Here is a 16,708-nt window from a genome sequence, read left to right on the forward strand (position 1 = left end):
TCCAGATACTCAGGTGACATTTCACCCCACACTTCCTGTAGCACTTGATATAGATGTGGCTCAATGGGGTTAAGATCCATAACACTCTTTTCCAATTATCTGTTGTGCAATGTCTGTGTTTCTTTGCCCATTCTAACATTTTCTTTTGTATTTTCTGTTTCAAAAGTGGCTTTTTCTTTGCAATTCTTCCCATAAGTCCTGCACCCCTGAGCCTTCTCTGTACTGTTGAACATGAAACTGGTGTTGAGCAGGTAGAATTCAATGAAGCTGTCAGCTGAGGACACGTGAGGCGTCTTTATCAAACTAGAAACTCTGATGTACTTATCCTCTTGTTTATTTGTACATCAGGTCTTCCACATCTCTTTCTGTCCTTGTTACAGCCAGCTGTCCTTTGTCTTTGAAGACTGTAGTGTACATACCTTTGTAGGAAATCTTCAATTTTAAGCATTGTATAGCCTTCATTCCTCAAAACAATGATTGACTGATGAGTTTCTAGAGTTTCTTTTTTGCCATTTTTGACCTAATATTGACCTTAAGACATGCCAGTCTATTGCACACTGCGGCAACTCAAAAACAAACACAAAGTCAATGTTAAGCTTCATTTAATGAACCAAATAGCTTTCAGCTGTGTTTAATATAATGGCAAGTGATTTTCTAGTACTAAATTAGCAATTTATCTTGATTACTCAAGGATAAGGTGTTGGAATGATGGCTGCTGGAAATGGGGTCTGTCTAGATTTGATCAAAAATGACTTTTTTCAAATAGTGATGGTGCTGTTTTTAACATCAGTAATGTCCTGACTATACTTTGTGATCAGTTGAATGCCACTTTGGTGAATTAAAATACCAATTTCCTTCCGAAACATCAAAATCTGCACATTATTCCAAACTTTAGGCCACCAGTGCATATGCTAATATAGTAGAATAATATACACTTAATACAATAGAATTTAAATGCTTTGCACTATAGGAGTCAAATAAATAGAAGGAAACTGCCGTATTTTTCTCAACACATGGCTTTATTTGATTTCTCTCTTAAATATTTTATTCTCTCATTTCATCTCATCATTCTCTTCTGGAATTCACCATGCTCAGTGACTCTATCACAAGAGAGGAGCAAAACAGGGATGGTACTGTAGGACAGATGACAAGGAGAACAAAGAAGAAGCTTTTTGAGGAATAAACAGAAAGAGAAACAGCCAAAATGAACCAAAAATAAAAGGTGGAAGGTCAAAGCAGTGCAGGAATCTAACGCCTTTTATGAGAGAACTAAATCGGTTTACATGTACAGAGTTTGTATATAAAAAAGAAAATTTTAATAAATAAATGTGATTAAGGGAGGCGGATTCAGCTCCTGGCTCGTGGCATGATGTGTAGAGACATACACTACAACTGGCTGTAGGTATTCACAGGAGAGTTGTGGCGTGATGTGTTGCCAAATATTGACCTTTTATTCGTGCACCAAAGCCTCAAATTCTGAAAGAGATTCACAAAGTGAGTGTGGGTTAGACTTTTTTCACACTTGAACATTTTAGTTTTTTACAAAAAAAATAAAACATTTTGACTCCTTTATTAAATTCTACTTAAATATTTCAATTTCTTGCCTCTGACATGCATTTCTCTCTTGATATCATTTTGCACTCACGCTGATTTTTAGAGGGTTATTTTATCCAAAAATAAAATTTTGGTCATCATTTACTCACCCATACACTGCAAAAAATGATTTTCTTGACAAGTATTTTTGTCTTGTATTCCTGTCAAATTATCTAAACTTTCTTAAAACACGATTTATTTACTTGTCAAGCAAAATGGGATAAGATATTAAGTCTTGTTTTAAGATAAATCTGACTAAATTTAGTGAACTTTAGACTCAAAACAAGAAAAAAATCTGCCAATGTGGTAAGCAAAATAAACTTAATTTAAAAGGAAAACAAGTTTATTTTGCTTACCCCATTGGCAGATTTTTTTCTTGTTTTGAGTCTAAAGTTCACTAAATTTAGTTAGAGTTATCTTAAAACAAGACTTAATATCTTATCCCATTTTGCTTGACAAGTAAATAAATCGTGTTTTAAGAAAGTTTAGATAATTTGACAGGAATACAAGACAAAAATACTTGTCTAGAAAATCATTTTTTGCAGTGTATGTTGTACCATATTACTTTTAAGCCAAGAAGTAATGTAACACATTACAATTTAAAATCTTGTAATCCAATTACAGTTACTAACTTTCGATTAGGTTAATTACTTTTAAATAAATTACTTGGGTTACACATATTTCTAAAATAACATTATTTATGTAGAATGTTTTAAACATACGTTTTGTTCATGTGCACGTCTGTTTGTCTTTCTGTTACAGCAGAAGGGACAACAACAATGAACAAGGAGGAAATACATTTTTTTTTTCATTTTTGAAGCAGGAAAACAAAAACGTTTCTGTGAAAATTGTTTAAAAAGTAACTTAAAATAAAAGTAATTTGTAATGTGATAATTTTGTCCATAAAGTAATCAGTAAAGTTATCTGATTAAAATTTAGAGAAGTAATTTGTCATTTGTAGTAGATTACTATTTTGAGCAATTTGCCCAACACTGCTTATTTACCGTTCTCAAGTCACATTTGTGCGCATTCAAACATGGTGACTCGAGATTCGTCACGCCAGGTTTGCCGTAAAACATCAACCGTTCTTCCGCATCTTGTGACTGATCCCAAGAAGAATTTTACAAATGTGCAAATGAGATTTAAGAGCTATGGCAGAGGTTTTCAGTGAATATTGACTTAAATTTGTTGTTTTGGAACGCAGCAGCTTAGACATTAGACAAAATAACTCTCTAATTTTTTTTTTTTTTTTTTTTTTCTAACCACATTTGAAACAAGGGTGAGTAATTAATGACATCACTTTCCTTTTTGGGTGAACCATTCCTTTTAGTGTGCGAGTAACTTACCATCTATGCCAATTTTCCCGTCTCCATCCTTGTCGGCGGCAACGAGGAATGCTTTAGTCTCCTTATCGGTAAGATCTCTGCCATCTGCAGAAAAACCCTTCAGCACAAACCTGACAAAGAACACATAAACAGGTGGGATAAACATCAATCTGGCAACTAATCTAGAATTTAAAAACAACAGCTTTGACACAACTTTTCACAAATGTACATCGTTCAAGTGTACGAGTTATAGAAGGACTTTCAGAAAGGACTGCAGTCTGAGGTTCACATCAAGTAAGACTCTTGTTGTCTTTTTGTTAACCGAGCACAGTTGGACAAACATCTACTTGACAAGTTAGTGAAACATCTTAAAGTTAACTTTCATGCAAAAGAAAGAAATAAAAAGCTTAAAAAGCAAATATACTTTGTCAAGCCAACACTAACTATATACTGTTAGACCCCCCAATATTTTGACTTCCTTTTGGCTGGAATTCAGGTAGATTTCAATAATTTACTTAATGTGATATCCATTAGCACTTCCTGATAAAATTTTGAGTTATATTACATAATAGATCTGCCATGTACCAACTTGATGGCTCCCCATGGAATACTTGTTTATTCTCAATCTGGCAACCCTGTGCTGCCCCTGCTGTTGCCCAATGATGGACAGTCATGTGCTGATAATGAGTAATGGGGAGCAAGGCTGCTGCCAGGAGAGATATATAGAGCAAATCTATCCAAATGGGAATTTCTCTCTGTGTCCTTGAGACCAACAGGAGATGGTAATAAAGACCAGATGACACACCAGCTTTGAAAACGGGCCAAACGTCACAAGAATAAAACTAATTTATGGATGTTGCACAAAGGATATTATGTACAAAAATGGGCTATGATTTTACTTAGAGAGAGTTGGCAGGGCAAGTCAGTCAATGAATTTGAATGCAATATTTTTACTCTGCCCTGCATGATCTCCAGGGTTGGGAAGGTTACCTTTTAAAAAGTATTCCACTACAGATTACAGAATACATGCAGTAAAATGTATTCCCTTTGATTACTCAAATACTTTGGATTACTTCTTTAGCACTGGCAGATTTTTTTTTACTTTAAATTATCATTAGGAATAAAACTTTCCCTAATTTTCTTTCCCCTAATAAACATCTTACTAAAGGAAAAAAAGGTTATGCCCTAACTTAAAATTTCTTTATAGAATTCATTATAAAATATAATCACACCTGGTGACAGATGCATATTAAAACAAGAAATAGCATTTTAGCTTAGCATAAAGCTAACCCTTACAAAAACAATCTAAATTTGCCACAAATTAGATGCACATATTTTTTCACATGCAAATGAGCTTGTGATTTGCCGCAAATGTTTGCCAGAACTGCAGCTCTTTACCGCTAGTGATGAACCTTCGACAAACCTTTGGCTACAATGGACAATTTGCCACAAAGCTAATTTGCATGTGAAAACGATCAGTGGTGAATTTGTAGCAAATTTGCCATGAACTCTCGATTTTTGTATTGGAAATGTTCATATGACAATTTACACAAGGATAAAAAAAATTTCTGCTTCAAACTTCAAAACCCCACAGGGTGTACACAACAACATCCTTTTCTGATCGTATGTGGATTCAGTTCATAGAATAAGGCAGAGAATATTTTATTTGTAGCTTTCCGTACAATGCTAAAGGCTACATTTCTTAGCATTTCTTGTAAAAATACCCTAACCGCATAAAAAACATTGACAAGGCACGTAATCGTAATGTAATTGTGTATTTATTGGATTTATTTATGTTTCCTGTTTTTCCACCTTTTCACAACAGTGTGAAAGAGCTGGTTTGAATGAAACATCATAAGAAAGTGTTTCACCGCTATTCAAACACTCCTCGGATCGCATCATTTACATGGATAAATATTTTCCAACTGAATAGACTAAATATTAAAAGAAATAAATTAAATTAAAGGCAAAGTAATCTCTTCAGTAATCAAAATAAATGTTTAAATGTAACTGTATTCTGATTACAAACTATTTAAATCGTAACTGTAATGTAATATGTTAAATATCTAATTCTGTTAAATATATTCTGTTACATTTATTAATTATCCTACTTCCTAATACTGAAGTGGTAATTATGAGTGCGTCATGTTCACATTTTTTGTTGTTGGAAAGAACAGGAAACGTGGACAATGTCAGGTTCATTCATTCATATTTCTCGTGGAACGTTTATTTTGACGCAATAATAACTTTTATTTTGACGTAATATCCCATTGCGGACTCCTCCCATCTCAGAAACATGAGTATCAAAATTATCCCAGTCGTAATTAGGACTTGAGGTAATTAGGACATGTGCAACTTCTGAGTGGGAAACACATATTTACGATAATTCTGATAGCACTTAAAGGCAGCATTGACATCTCAGGAAAATTATGTGACATTGGCAATGTTTTTAATAAATGAATTGTCGTGGTTCATTACATGTATCATGGCAGTTCTGAGGTGAAATGTCCACTGTGGTGCTAAAAGCAAGTTTAATGTTCTTCCAAACATATGACGTTTTTCATGTAACGTTCTATTAAGTTTTAAATGAACAAAACGGACATCCCTACCCTAAACCTCAAACATAAACCTAACCGATAGTGACATAAAATCAAATACAATTGCGAAAGTGTCTATGTCATTTTGTTGTGCTTTTATGATGGCTTTTATTATGAGCTTTTGGCTCACACGTCCACTAGCATACACTTAAGGATTCGCATTCTGGTCCTGTGCTTCGAAGTTCAACACACTATCGGTTGAGCTACGGCACTTGATCTCACTAGAATAAGCTTGTAAACGCTGTTGGATATGTAACGTAAATGTTAAAACGTATCACAATGCTTTATGGTAAAAGTTTATTGTCATAAGATATCATTGTGTGAGGAACGGAGTGAAAAGTAAGTATTTATGGACAGTTTTACTCGTGAATAGAAGTCATAGTAGTTGTAGCGCATCTAGTGTTTATTTCGCCAGGAAGCATAACATTACATAACATAGGTTAAATCGCATTTGAATTTGAACTTTTATGTGTGTGTGTGTGTGTGTTTCTTACTTTAGCTCCTCCTCCTCAATGAAGCCGCTGGCGTCCACGTCGAGAGCTTGGAAGACCATCTTCACACCGTCAGCAGACAGAGCCTTCAGTCCAACCACATCAAAGAACTTTTTATGGTCGAAACTGTCCTCGGCTGTTTATAAGAAACACACACACTTTTATTGCTGATGACATTTTATTACTACATAGTGCTTAAAAGAATGTTTCAGGTTTAATACATGTTAAGCTCTGTCAACAGAAGCTGTTAGTACGTTTAAATGCACTTTAAAAGTTACATTTGTTCCTGATTATTGTGCACCAAATTGACTGAATTTGCTGTGGCTTTGCTCAAAAGTTGTGATGCCATTTGCAGTGTTTTCATATTATTTTGCAGTGATAATAATAGTATACTTAATTAATTTGTGTCAATGACAGTGCAAGTGCATTTGCCAGTAATTACTTACATGCATTAAAAATGGATGTAACTATCTGCAAAGTACAGTTAGAATTAAGCAAACTTTACCTACAGGAACTACATTGTTTATACATCACTAGAATTTCATTCGCCTGGAAAAGTAGTTCCACTGCTAAAAGTGTGATTTAGCAAACTGAGATCAAATAACACACATTTTTTTGCAAAGAAGAATGCATATAATTGCTTTAACAATTGCACAAATGCACATTTCTGATTTTAGACCCATCGGAATGCCTTGCCCCATGGACTTTCATTGTAAGTTCATAACACATTAATTCTATTTTTTTTTTTCACAAAATCTACATTTTTATTGTCTATGAAAATGTATCCTGTCTCTACCAATCAATGGTAAAATCATTCCTTTAAACAAATATAATTATCACTTGAACTTACCTTTGAATTGATCAAGGGCTTTTTTGATATTGTCATCTTTCAAAAGGTCTTTCATGGCCATCTTGACAGCTAGGCAAACCAGAGAGACAGAGACAGAGAAAGAGGAATGTTAAGTGCTTATGGCTGATATAAACAGAAGAGATGTCAAATACGGTATGTGTTTGATTTAACACTAATATCTCGGGCTCCAGACTGAAAAATTGCCATTTAGTTTTATCCCTTTTATATTTCAAATTCATTAAATTGCATATAGATCACACAACACACTCCTTTACATGAATGCAGTTGCAGTCTTGTGAGGCAGAAAATGTAAATCGCTAACAGCTTTAGGGCTTAAAAATCGAAAGTTGTTTAAATCGCTAACAGCATTAGGGCTTAAAAATCGAAAGTTGCTTAAATCGCTAACAGCATTAGGGCTTAAAAATTGAAAGTTGTTTAAATCGCTAACAGCATTAGGGCTTAAAAATTGAAAGTTGCTTAAATCGCTAACAGCATTAGGGCTTAAAAATTGAAAGTTGTTTAAATCGCTAACAGCATTAGGGCTTAAAAATTGAAAGTTGTTTAAATCGCTAACAGCATTAGGGCTTAAAAATTGAAAGTTGTTTAAATCAGCTAACAGCATTAGGGCTTAAATATTGAAAGTTGTTTAAATCAGCTAACAGCATTAGGGCTTAAAAATTGAAAGTTGTTTAAATCGCTAACAGCATTAGGGCTTAAAAATTGAAAGTTGTTTAAATCGCTAACAGCATTAGGGCTTAAATATTGAAAGTTGTTTAAATCGCTAACAGCATTAGGGCTTAAAAATTGAAAGTTGTTTAAATCGCTAACAGCATTAGGGCTTAAAAATTGAAAGTTGTTTAAATCAGCTAACAGCATTAGGGCTTAAAAATTGAAAGTTGTTTAAATCAGCTAACAGCATTAGGGCTTAAAATTGAAAGTTGTTTAAATCGCTAACAGCATTAGGGCTTAAAAATTGAAAGTTGTTTAAATCGCTAACAGCATTAGGGCTTAAATATTGAAAGTTGTTTAAATCGCTAACAGCATTAGGGCTTAAATATTGAAAGTTGTTTAAATCGCTAACAGCATTAGGGCTTAAAATTGAAAGTTGTTTAAATCGCTAACAGCATTAGGGCTTAAAACAGCATTAGGGCTTAAAATTGAAAGTTGTTTAAATCGCTAACAGCATTAGGGCTTAAAAATTTAAAGTTGTTTAAATCGCTAACAGCATTAGGGCTTAAAAATTTAAAGTTGTTTAAATCGCTAACAGCATTAGGGCTTAAATATTGAAAGTTGTTTAAATCGCTAACAGCATTAGGGCTTAAAAATTGAAAGTTGTTTAAATCGCTAACAGCATTAGGGCTTAAAAATTGAAAGTTGTTTAAATCGCTAACAGCATTAGGGCTTAAATATTGAAAGTTGCTTAAATCGCTAACAGCATTAGGGCTTAAAAATTGAAAGTTGTTTAAATCGCTAACAGCATTAGGGCTTAAAAATTGAAAGTTGTTTAAATCAGCTAACAGCATTAGGGCTTAAATATTGAAAGTTGTTTAAATCAGCTAACAGCATTAGGGCTTAAAAATTGAAAGTTGCTTAAATCGCTAACAGCATTAGGGCTTAAAAATTGAAAGTTGTTTAAATCAGCTAACAGCATTAGGGCTTAAAAATTGAAAGTTGTTTAAATCGCTAACAGCATTAGGGCTTAAAAATTGAAAGTTGTTTAAATCGCTAACAGCATTAGGGCTTAAAATTGAAAGTTGTTTAAATCGCTAACAGCATTAGGGCTTAAATATTGAAAGTTGTTTAAATCGCTAACAGCATTAGGGCTTAAATATTGAAAGTTGTTTAAATCGCTAACAGCATTAGGGCTTAAAAATTGAAAGTTGTTTAAATCGCTAACAGCATTAGGGCTTAAATATTGAAAGTTGTTTAAATCGCTAACAGCATTAGGGCTTAAATATTGAAAGTTGTTTAAATCGCTAACAGCATTAGGGCTTAAAAATTGAAAGTTGCTTAAATCGCTAACAGCATTAGGGCTTAAAAATTGAAAGTTGTTTAAATCGCTAACAGCATTAGGGCTTAAATATTGAAAGTTGTTTAAATCGCTAACAGCATTAGGGCTTAAATATTGAAAGTTGTTTAAATCGCTAACAGCATTAGGGCTTAAAAATTGAAAGTTGCTTAAATCAGCTAACAGCATTAGGGCTTAAAAATTGAAAGTTGTTTAAATCGCTAACAGCATTAGGGCTTAAAAATTGAAAGTTGTTTAAATCGCTAACAGCATTAGGGCTTAAAAATTGAAAGTTGTTTAAATCGCTAACAGCATTAGGGCTTAAATATTGAAAGTTGTTTAAATCGCTAACAGCATTAGGGCTTAAATATTGAAAGTTGTTTAAATCGCTAACAGCATTAGGGCTTAAAAATTGAAAGTTGTTTAAATCGCTAACCGCATTAGGGCTTAAAACAGCATCAGGGCTTAAAAATTGAAAGTTGTTTAAATCGCTAACCGCATTAGGGCTTAAAACAGCATTAGGGCTTAAAAATTGAAAGTTGTTTAAATCGCTAACCGCATTAGGGCTTAAAACAGCATCAGGGCTTAAAAATTGAAAGTTGTTTAAATCGCTAACAGCATTAGGGCTTAAAAATTGAAAGTTGTTTAAATCGCTAACAGCATTAGGGCTTAAAAATTGAAAGTTGCTTAAATCGCTAACAGCATTAGGGCTTAAAAATTGAAAGTTGCTTAAATCGCTAACAGCATTAGGGCTTAAAAATTGAAAGTTGCTTAAATCGCTAACAGCTTTAGGGTGTCAAAAGAATTATTGAATCGCTAACAGCATTAGGGCTAATAAACCAAAGTTGCTTAAATCGCTAACAGCATTAGGGTATAAAATAACAAAATCACTTAAATTGCTTGCAGCACCTTTAATCTTAACTAGATTTTTGTGGGGTACAACAAAACTGTCAAATGTATTAAAATCTCTTAAATAGTGGATTATTTGATTCCAGGTATCAATATTGATTCTGCAGAGCATATTAGCAACAAATGATTATTAAAGATTTTGATTTATCAAGTCCTAGTTAACATTCAAATTAATGTCCAAAAGTGTTGATGTTGAACAAAATCCTCCTGTTGCTGTATCAGGTAACCGATGAACCCATTAGTGTCCAAGCTCCGGCAACTGCTGTAATGAACACTAACCAACAATGATATATGCTGCCAAGAGAACAGATTCGATTCCTGCCATTTCGGCCTCTTATGATTGCGAGAGTTCCACTCACCCACAAATAACTTTACAGAATTCATACACTGCAAAGCTGGGATGCATAAAGCATGACAGCTGTGTATGTGTTTGTATGTTTGTCTATTTAAGTGAGGTATGTTTCATCCAAGTCGGTTGGGCAGAAAGGCCTTCTGATAAGAATGTGTTTGCCCTCTTGAGAAACTCTATCCTTCTGTACTTTGACTGTGCGTGCATGTGTGTGTGTGTGTGTGTGTGTGTGTGAGATCACAGATTATAAAGTAAAGTGACTTTTGAGAAGTTTTAGAAATCAGACTGCTTGACCTCAACAAACACTTTGAATTTGCTTCGAACACACAAAATACATAATGTATGGACAATGTACGACACACACTGATGCAGCCAATCAGATCCCAATTGTTAAAACCAGATGTTTAACCAATCTTCCTACTAAAAGTTAATTTACGAAAATTATCCATTTGGCCAAAAAGTGCTGCCATCAGAATGGAAAGAACGCTACGAAATATCATTGTATTCGTACAGCTAGCTAAGCACTTGACAAACAGGAAAGCTCGCATTTAAAAATACAGGCTACGTTGTACCAGCTGAGAACGTGTTTTCAAAAACGATTCTTCCTTGTGCAACAGGTCTTCATGGCCGCTTTGCAGCGCTTTAAATCACAGGATGCCACAACAACAATAACAAAAACTACATTAACAAATAGTTTAACGCAGTGACAACGCATTAGTTTTGTGATGTTTATGCCTCCTATCCACAATAGAAACCGGTTTTCCTCCAAATTTTGAGAAAACTCAATTACCGCGTACTTCAGAGAACGATGACATTGAAAGCGAACACAAACGTGGTATAATTATGTTCATGGATGTCTGAAAACTTTAGGTATAAGTCAAGTTATGCTCATAATGATAATAATAATAATACATTAAATTAAATGAGATCTCTTTAATATCTCAAATCTTTCTCCTAGAAGAAATCAAATGGAGAGACAAGACTCGAGTAATCGAGTTTCTCTAGATTCGAGATATCAAAAATGTCTCCAAAGTCTACAATCAAAAGTCATAGATATCAATATGAACTCAGCTATGCTTGAGTTTGCTTTGCTATGCTAGCAACATTCATCCGCTCAATTTTCTTACTGGAGTTGTCTCAATTGTGACAATTACATTTTTCTAAAGGAGTTTCAGTGAAACATCTGCAGACAATGTTAATACCAAAACAGTTGAACAACAAAATTGCCCTCTGGGCAAATTCCTATAATACAGAATAAGTCGAATGAATGAATATCACCTGCCACGATCTAAACTCTATCCTTACCTGTGTGAAGGGAAAGCTGACAGAAGAAGGATGGAGAAAGTGTGAGAATGAAAGAGAGAGAGAGAGACAGAGGTGAGAGATGGGAGTCCACTAGGCGTCTTATATACTCTGGCTAACCCCATGTCTATTTCAGGAGGGACTGGGTCATAATGCAACATGTAGGAGAATGGAGTGTGTGTGTGTGTGTGTGTGTGTGTGTGTGTGTGAGTGTGAGAGAGACCACTTTCTTGGTGGCACTAACGAATCAAATGCTACTATTAATAATCAGGTCTCATTTGATTTCTTGTGACCTCTCAGTAAGTCTTTGTCTCCTTCTCTGTTTTCAGTGTTAAAGGGATAGTTCACCCAAAAGTCATTCAAAATTGACCCCTCGTGTCGTTTCAAACACGTATGACTGTCTGTCTTATTCGGGACACAAAAGGAGAAGGATTTAAGAACATTGAGGGCCATCTTTTAACAATAGCAGTTGATAGCGTCTCAGATTAAAGCTCAAAAACGATGCCAAAGTATCATAAATGTATTAGATGCGACACTTGCATCATATTCTAAGTCATAATTGGCCATTGTGTAATTTTATTACAATTTGTCATGAGACCCGTTTTACTTTTTTGTCGCCACGTTTCCTAACAATACGTTTGGGCAGTAAGCTTTAGTGACGTCACAGCCATGAACCAACATTCTCTACTTGCTTGTTGGTTTTAGGTTGTATAAGGGGAAGGGACAAGAGCATTTGATTGGAGAAATTTCTGTTTAGTGCAAGATGAGACGTCAATATTTTTGGTCCAAGACTGTACATTTTACATCCGTATATCGGCAAAAAGTTAATTTTGTCAACTTTTAGGAGTACACCATCAAATATATGACCTCAAAACCAACAGACATGGACTAAAAGCCACAAAACTCTACTTAAGTCCAGCCATAACTTTGTCTGAGACTGACTGGAGGTGTATCTGATCATCTGCAGGGATGGGTTTCACTGATGAACATTTAAGAATCTTGATGAAAGACAGTAAGAACCTCCTTACATATGTTTACACACAACACCAGTGCATGGTGGGTATACATAGCCCTGCGTGATCCATCTTAATGTGATACTTTATTAATAAGAGTGTCTGTATCAAAACAGCTGGGTTTCAGATGTCTTATAAATCACCAGAGACTTTCTATAGTCTATTCCAGCATCACTCCATCACCTTCTTTTCCTCTTCGGAGATAAATACACTACATGGCCCAAAGTAAGTGGACACCCAAACACCACACCCATCTGTTCAACATTTCATTTCAAATCCATTGACATTAATAGGGAGTTGGTCCTGCCTTTGCAGCTATAATAGCTTCCACTCCTTTGACTTTTCTTTGACTTGACTGAAACAAGGCTTTGGAGATTTACAAGAGCTTCAATGAGGTCAGACACTGATGTTGGGTGATGTGGTCTGGCTCAAAGTTGGTGTTCAAATTCATCCTAAAGGTATTCAGGGGGGTTCAGGTCTGGGCTTTGTGCAGGCCATTGAGGTTTTTTCACACTATATTCAGTAAAATGTGTTTTCTCTTTTTTTCCAGTAAACTTTTCTAAACATTTGTATTTTAAGATATATTTACTTGGGAAGAAAATTACTTTTTTCAAGGATAAATCTAACAAAATTTTGCTAAACAAGAAAAATAACTCTTTGTCCATTGGTTAAGCAAAATAAACTTAATTCAAAGTAAAACTAAATTATTTATATATATATAGGCATCCTAGTACCCCAATGAAAGTCACTGACCTATTTGGTATGCTCCATTCAACATAATCACAAATTAATTCAACATGTTACTTACGAAAATTTGAATTGAGCTGAATTAGCAACAAGCGCCATCCCTATTAGACATTCTTGCATCAATTCAAGCATGAACACATTTCCCGCTAGCCCTATTGATAGAGTGTTGCCTGAGCAACCTCAGAGACATGGGTTTTGGTCCCATGGAAACCAGGAAGTAATCATGTTCACTCCGATACACAGGTTCTGGTCTTGAGGAAAATCAGGAAGTAATAAATTTCACTCAGTGACACAGGATCTGGTTCATTGGAAATCAGGAAGTAATCGTGTTTACACCTAATCGTGGGGTCTGGTCCCACAGAAACCAATAATTAATCATGCTCAAGTTCTGGTGTCTTGGAAAAAATAAGAAGTAATCGCATTCACTTCGAGACACAAGTTCTGGAATTGTGGAAACCAGGAAATAATCATGTTCCCTCTGAGACGTGGGTTCTGGTCTCGTGGGAACCAGGAAGTAAAGACATTCAGTCTGAGACATGGGTTCAGGTCCCATGGAAACCAGGAAGTAATTGCTTTCAATAAAATACAAATTGGATACTTCATATGCCACTACCTGAACCTTGGATTTAGGCTGGACCCCAACGAACCTCACCAAAATTACCTGCAGGTTGTACTGCGATGCACCTCATCATTAATCTCTGCCTGCATCAACTTTGTCTATTGTTGGACTACACTCTTGAAATGGAATACATAGACTATAAATGAATTGCCAACAAAAGCCTTCATCAGCCAACTAACAAAGGTCAATGCATCTATATGAACTTCTGCAGTTTTAAAACACTGGACTTTAATGCTTACTTTATTTATAAATTTAAAACCATGACTTGCACTGCACACAAATAAATAATATTGCTATTATATTCATGTTGTTTAACCAGAGGGCAACTGGCTCCCATATTGATTCTGGTTTCTCCCAAGGTTCATTTTCTCCAATAACCAACATCTTATGGAGTTTTGTGTTCCTTGACACAGTCGCCTTCGGCTTGTTCACTGGGGTTCTAAACACAATTATTATTTAATTTATATATACATATTACACTCATATTTAATCAAACTACACAATGATCATAAGTAAGACATTATAGATTTTACAGTTTAATTTTATTTTGTTAATGCATGATTTCCTGTAAAGCTGCTTTTAAAGTTTATAAAGTGTTGTGAAAGGCGCTGTACAAATAAAAATTACGGAATCACATTCACACCGATACACAGGTTCTCGTCACATGGAACCAGGAAGTAATCACGTTCATGCTGAGACATAGGTAGGTTCTGGTCCAGTGGAAATCAGAAAGTGATAAGTTCACTCTGAGATGTGAGTTTTAGTCCTGTGGAAACCAGGAAATAATCATGTTCACTCCAAAACAAGGGTGCTGGTCCCGTAGAAACAGTAGCTAATCGTGTTCACTCCAAGACATGAGTTTTGGTCCCATGGAAACCAGGAAGTAATCGCATCCACTCTGAGATGCAGGTTCTGTTCCTATGGGAATCAGGAAGTAATTGCGTTTATGTTGAGATGTGGGTTCTGATCCCTTAGCAACCAGGAAGTAATTGTGTTCACTCTGAGACACAGGTTCTGGTCCCATGGTAACCAGGAAGTAATCACGCTCATGCCGAGACATAGGTTCTTGTTCTGTGGAAACCAGGAAGTAATCACGTAAACTCTGAGACATAGGGTCTGGTCCAGTGCAAATTAGAAAGTGATAAGTTGAATCTGAGATGTGTGTTTTAGTCCTGTGGAAAGGTTGTTCACTCCAAAACAAGGGTGCTGGTCCCGTGGAAACCAGTAAGTAATCGTGTCCACTCTGAAACACGGGATCAGTTCCAGTGAAATTCAGGAAGTAATCGTGTTTACACCTAAATGTGGGTTTTGGTCCCATAGAAACCAAGAAGTAATTACATTCATTCTGAGACACATGTTCTGGTCCAGTAGAAACCAAAAAGTTATCACGTTCACTTTGAGATGCAGCTTCTGGTCCCATGGGAACCAGGAAGTAATTGCATTTATGTTGAGACATGGGTTCTGATCCCGTAAGAACCAGGAAGCAATCACGTTCAATCCGAGACACATGTTCACATGCATTCATGCTCTAAGATTACATTTGTATTCCACTGATGGTTAGGTTTAGGATTGGGGTTAGGTAGAAGGCTTACTTAAATAAACATTCCTGGTGACTGTATTAAATAATTTACAGCTAAAAATACAACTTGCTTGCATGAGCCCATATGTTCAACAACACTTCCAGCTTCGGCCACTGGAGGCCTGGATTTATAAATTGAGTAAATACAGAACGATTTCAGCAGGAGAACTTTTGACGTACTGTAGCCAAATTCACAGTGTACTACTGCAAAAGGTTTGTCTAAAGAGATGTAAAGGGGCTGTATGCTTGATTTTATGCACCAATTAGGATGTTAGTAACGGGTGTATCATAATTAGCCAAACCCGTTAATTACAAATGGGGTGTGTCCACATACTTTTTGTTATGATGTGTTTCTCCAGGCTGAAAGCAGGTCTCAAGGATCTTTAGTTTATTCTGTGTTATACACAGGGTTGGGGAGTAACAGAATACATGTAACGGGATTACGTATTTAAAATACAAAATATAAGTAACTGTATTCCAATACAGTGACAATTTAAATCATTGCCAATTAGGATAGTTACATTCAAAAAGTATTTTGATTACTGAAGAGATTACTTTGTATTTTATTGTCATTTGTTTTATTTAATATTTAGTGCTTTAAGATGGAAAACATTTATACATATAAATGATGTGATCCAAAGTGCATTTAACAGCGGTGAAACACTTTCTTATGATGTGTTACATTCACACGAACAGACAGAGAAGCAAGTTTGGAGCAGAAGAAATAAAAATAAACCTTGTGTAAATTGTCAGCTTTACGCTAAGCTAAAATGATATTTCTAGCCATTTTACATGAACATGTTACCAGACACAGTCATATTTTATCACTAAAATTCACGTTGGATCATAATTTATTTTTCCAGTAAGACCTTTGATATTAGGGCAAAAAATCATATTCTTGATAATAATTTTTGTATTGTTTTCCTGTAAAATATATATATATATATATATATATATATATATATATATATATATATATATATATATATATATATATATTTTTTTTTTTTTTTTTTTAAAAAACACTGCATAAGATATTTTGTTTTTTCAGAGAATGTATTTGTAACATGTGTATTTTGTCTTACTGTACTGTCAGAGTTTTTATAGTCAAAACAAGTGAACAAATCTAGCAGTGCTGAAGAAGTAATCCAAAGTATTTAGAATACATTACTGACCTTGAGTAATCTAACGGAATATTTTACAGAATGTATTCTGTAATCTATAGTGGAATACATTTCAAAAGTAACCCTCACAACCCTGTATATACACAATGTATACATCTCTCATACCCCGTCCCCCTTCTCTTTCTCTGTTGTTCAAAATTTA

The 16,708-nt window shown here is 34.9% G+C and overlaps 1 protein-coding gene across 2 annotated transcripts in view; it reads right to left on the reverse strand.

Annotated features, from left to right (window-relative positions):
• Nucleotides 1-1,000: 1,000 nt before the first annotated feature.
• The window catches only part of LOC127640857 (parvalbumin-7-like), a 41,805-nt gene continuing 26,097 nt past the window's right edge, over nt 1,001-16,708 (reverse strand). Inside the window, exons 1-5 of one of the 2 annotated variants that reach the window (XM_052123530.1) lie at nt 11,428-11,523; nt 6,857-6,925; nt 6,010-6,142; nt 2,940-3,049; nt 1,001-1,476 (exon numbers count right to left, since the gene is read on the reverse strand). In XM_052123530.1, the coding sequence (XP_051979490.1) occupies nt 1,451-1,476; nt 2,940-3,049; nt 6,010-6,142; nt 6,857-6,917 (330 nt within the window). In that variant the 5' untranslated portion in view covers nt 6,918-6,925; nt 11,428-11,523 and the 3' untranslated portion in view covers nt 1,001-1,450. Of the gene's footprint in view, nt 1,477-2,939; nt 3,050-6,009; nt 6,143-6,856; nt 6,926-11,427; nt 11,524-16,708 lie in introns of those variants that run through there. The other variant, XM_052123531.1, reaches the window with a different exon arrangement.

This window comes from Xyrauchen texanus, chromosome 50 (assembly GCF_025860055.1).
Source record: "Xyrauchen texanus isolate HMW12.3.18 chromosome 50, RBS_HiC_50CHRs, whole genome shotgun sequence".
Lineage (NCBI taxonomy): Eukaryota > Metazoa > Chordata > Actinopteri > Cypriniformes > Catostomidae > Xyrauchen > Xyrauchen texanus.